This window comes from Apaloderma vittatum, unplaced genomic scaffold (genome assembly GCF_000703405.1).
Source record: "Apaloderma vittatum isolate BGI_N311 unplaced genomic scaffold, ASM70340v1 scaffold14766, whole genome shotgun sequence".
Lineage (NCBI taxonomy): Eukaryota > Metazoa > Chordata > Aves > Trogoniformes > Trogonidae > Apaloderma > Apaloderma vittatum.
This window is the reverse complement of record NW_009720133.1, coordinates 22545-23772: the sequence shown is the minus strand read 5'-3', so window position 1 is coordinate 23772 and position 1228 is coordinate 22545. Positions and strand designations below refer to the sequence as shown.

Sequence of the window (1228 nt, the reverse complement as noted above, 5' to 3'; positions counted from 1 at the left end):
CCGTGGTGGCCCCAGGGTGGATGGGGTGGGATGGAGCCAGCTTCTCACCCCTCCCTGGCAGAGCTAGACATGGCCCAGCTTGTCATCATGGGCCTTGCCACTATCATGACGCTGCTGTCGGTTGCAATCTTCGTGGAAGAGGCTTTCTACCTCACCCGCAAGATCCACTGCCCCATCAAGATGAGGACCCTCCGCTGGAGCAGCTCAGCCCCAACGGTGAGCGGGAGAGGTGGGGGAGCATCACCCCAGGGTTTTTTTGGGTGCCAGCCCACACGACGGGACAGTGACAGTGTGTCAAGCCTCTCTCTCCTCCAGGTTGTGTGTGTGGTCAGCTGCTTCGGGCTGTGGATCCCACGCTCTATGATGGTGGTGGAGATGGCTACCACAGCGTGAGTGTCGCCCACCCCGGGGCAGGAGCACTGCAGAGCCCATAGGGCCTGACCTTCCTTTCTCCTCCTCCCCAGGTACTTTGCCACCTGCTTCTACCTCATGATGCAGGTCATGGTGGAGGGCTTTGGGGGGAAGGAGGCGGTGCTCAGCGCTCTGAAGGACGTGCCCATGGTGGTCAGCACTGGGCCCTGCTGCTGTTGCTGCCCCTGCCTGCCCCGAATCACTATGAGCAGGTGAGGGAGAGCTGGGGTAACCCCCTGCTCCTGAGGAAGGCTTTCACCCACTGCTCCTGCGCCTGTGGAACTGAAGTCCCTGGGCATGGGTTCGAGGACCTCAAGGTGCTAACTGGTCTCTCTTCCTGTGCCAGGAGAAAGCTCCAGCTGCTGATATTCGGGACTTTCCAGTATGCCTTCTGCAGGGCTGTGGCCGTCTTCCTGGGGCTGGTCCTGGCCACCGACGGGAACTACAACCCTGCTGATGTCAGTGCCGGGCCACAGGGATGGGCAGGGTGATGTCAGGGACTGGGAAGCCTTCACCAGCCCTCTCCTTGCCTAGCAGCTCTATGAGCCCAGGCATGTTTTCTGTGTGTGTCCCCGCCAGATCTCGGCAGAAAGCGTGGCTCTCTGGATCAACACGGTGGTCGGTGCCTCCACTCTCTTCGGGCTGTGGGCCCTGGGCATCCTCTTCCGGCAGGCCCGGCTGCACCTCGCCGAGCAGAACATCAAGGCCAAGTTCTTCTCCTTCCAGGTGAATCCCTGTCCTGCTCAGCTTCCCCCTGGCTGAGGGGCTCCTCCTGGATGGGAAGAGGTGGTCTGGGGGGAGATGGAGGGGCAGGAGC

General features: G+C 61.7%; 1 protein-coding gene across 1 annotated transcript in view; it reads left to right on the top strand.

The window, feature by feature from the left end:
- Nucleotides 1–30: 30 nt before the first annotated feature.
- Nucleotides 31–1228, top strand: part of SLC51A (solute carrier family 51, alpha subunit) — a 1645-nt gene continuing 447 nt past the window's right edge. Inside the window, exons 1-5 of the mRNA XM_009870915.1 lie at nucleotides 31–216; nucleotides 316–389; nucleotides 465–623; nucleotides 758–869; nucleotides 991–1137. Coding sequence (XP_009869217.1) covers nucleotides 31–216; nucleotides 316–389; nucleotides 465–623; nucleotides 758–869; nucleotides 991–1137 — 678 coding nt within the window. The remainder of the gene's footprint in view (nucleotides 217–315; nucleotides 390–464; nucleotides 624–757; nucleotides 870–990; nucleotides 1138–1228) is intronic.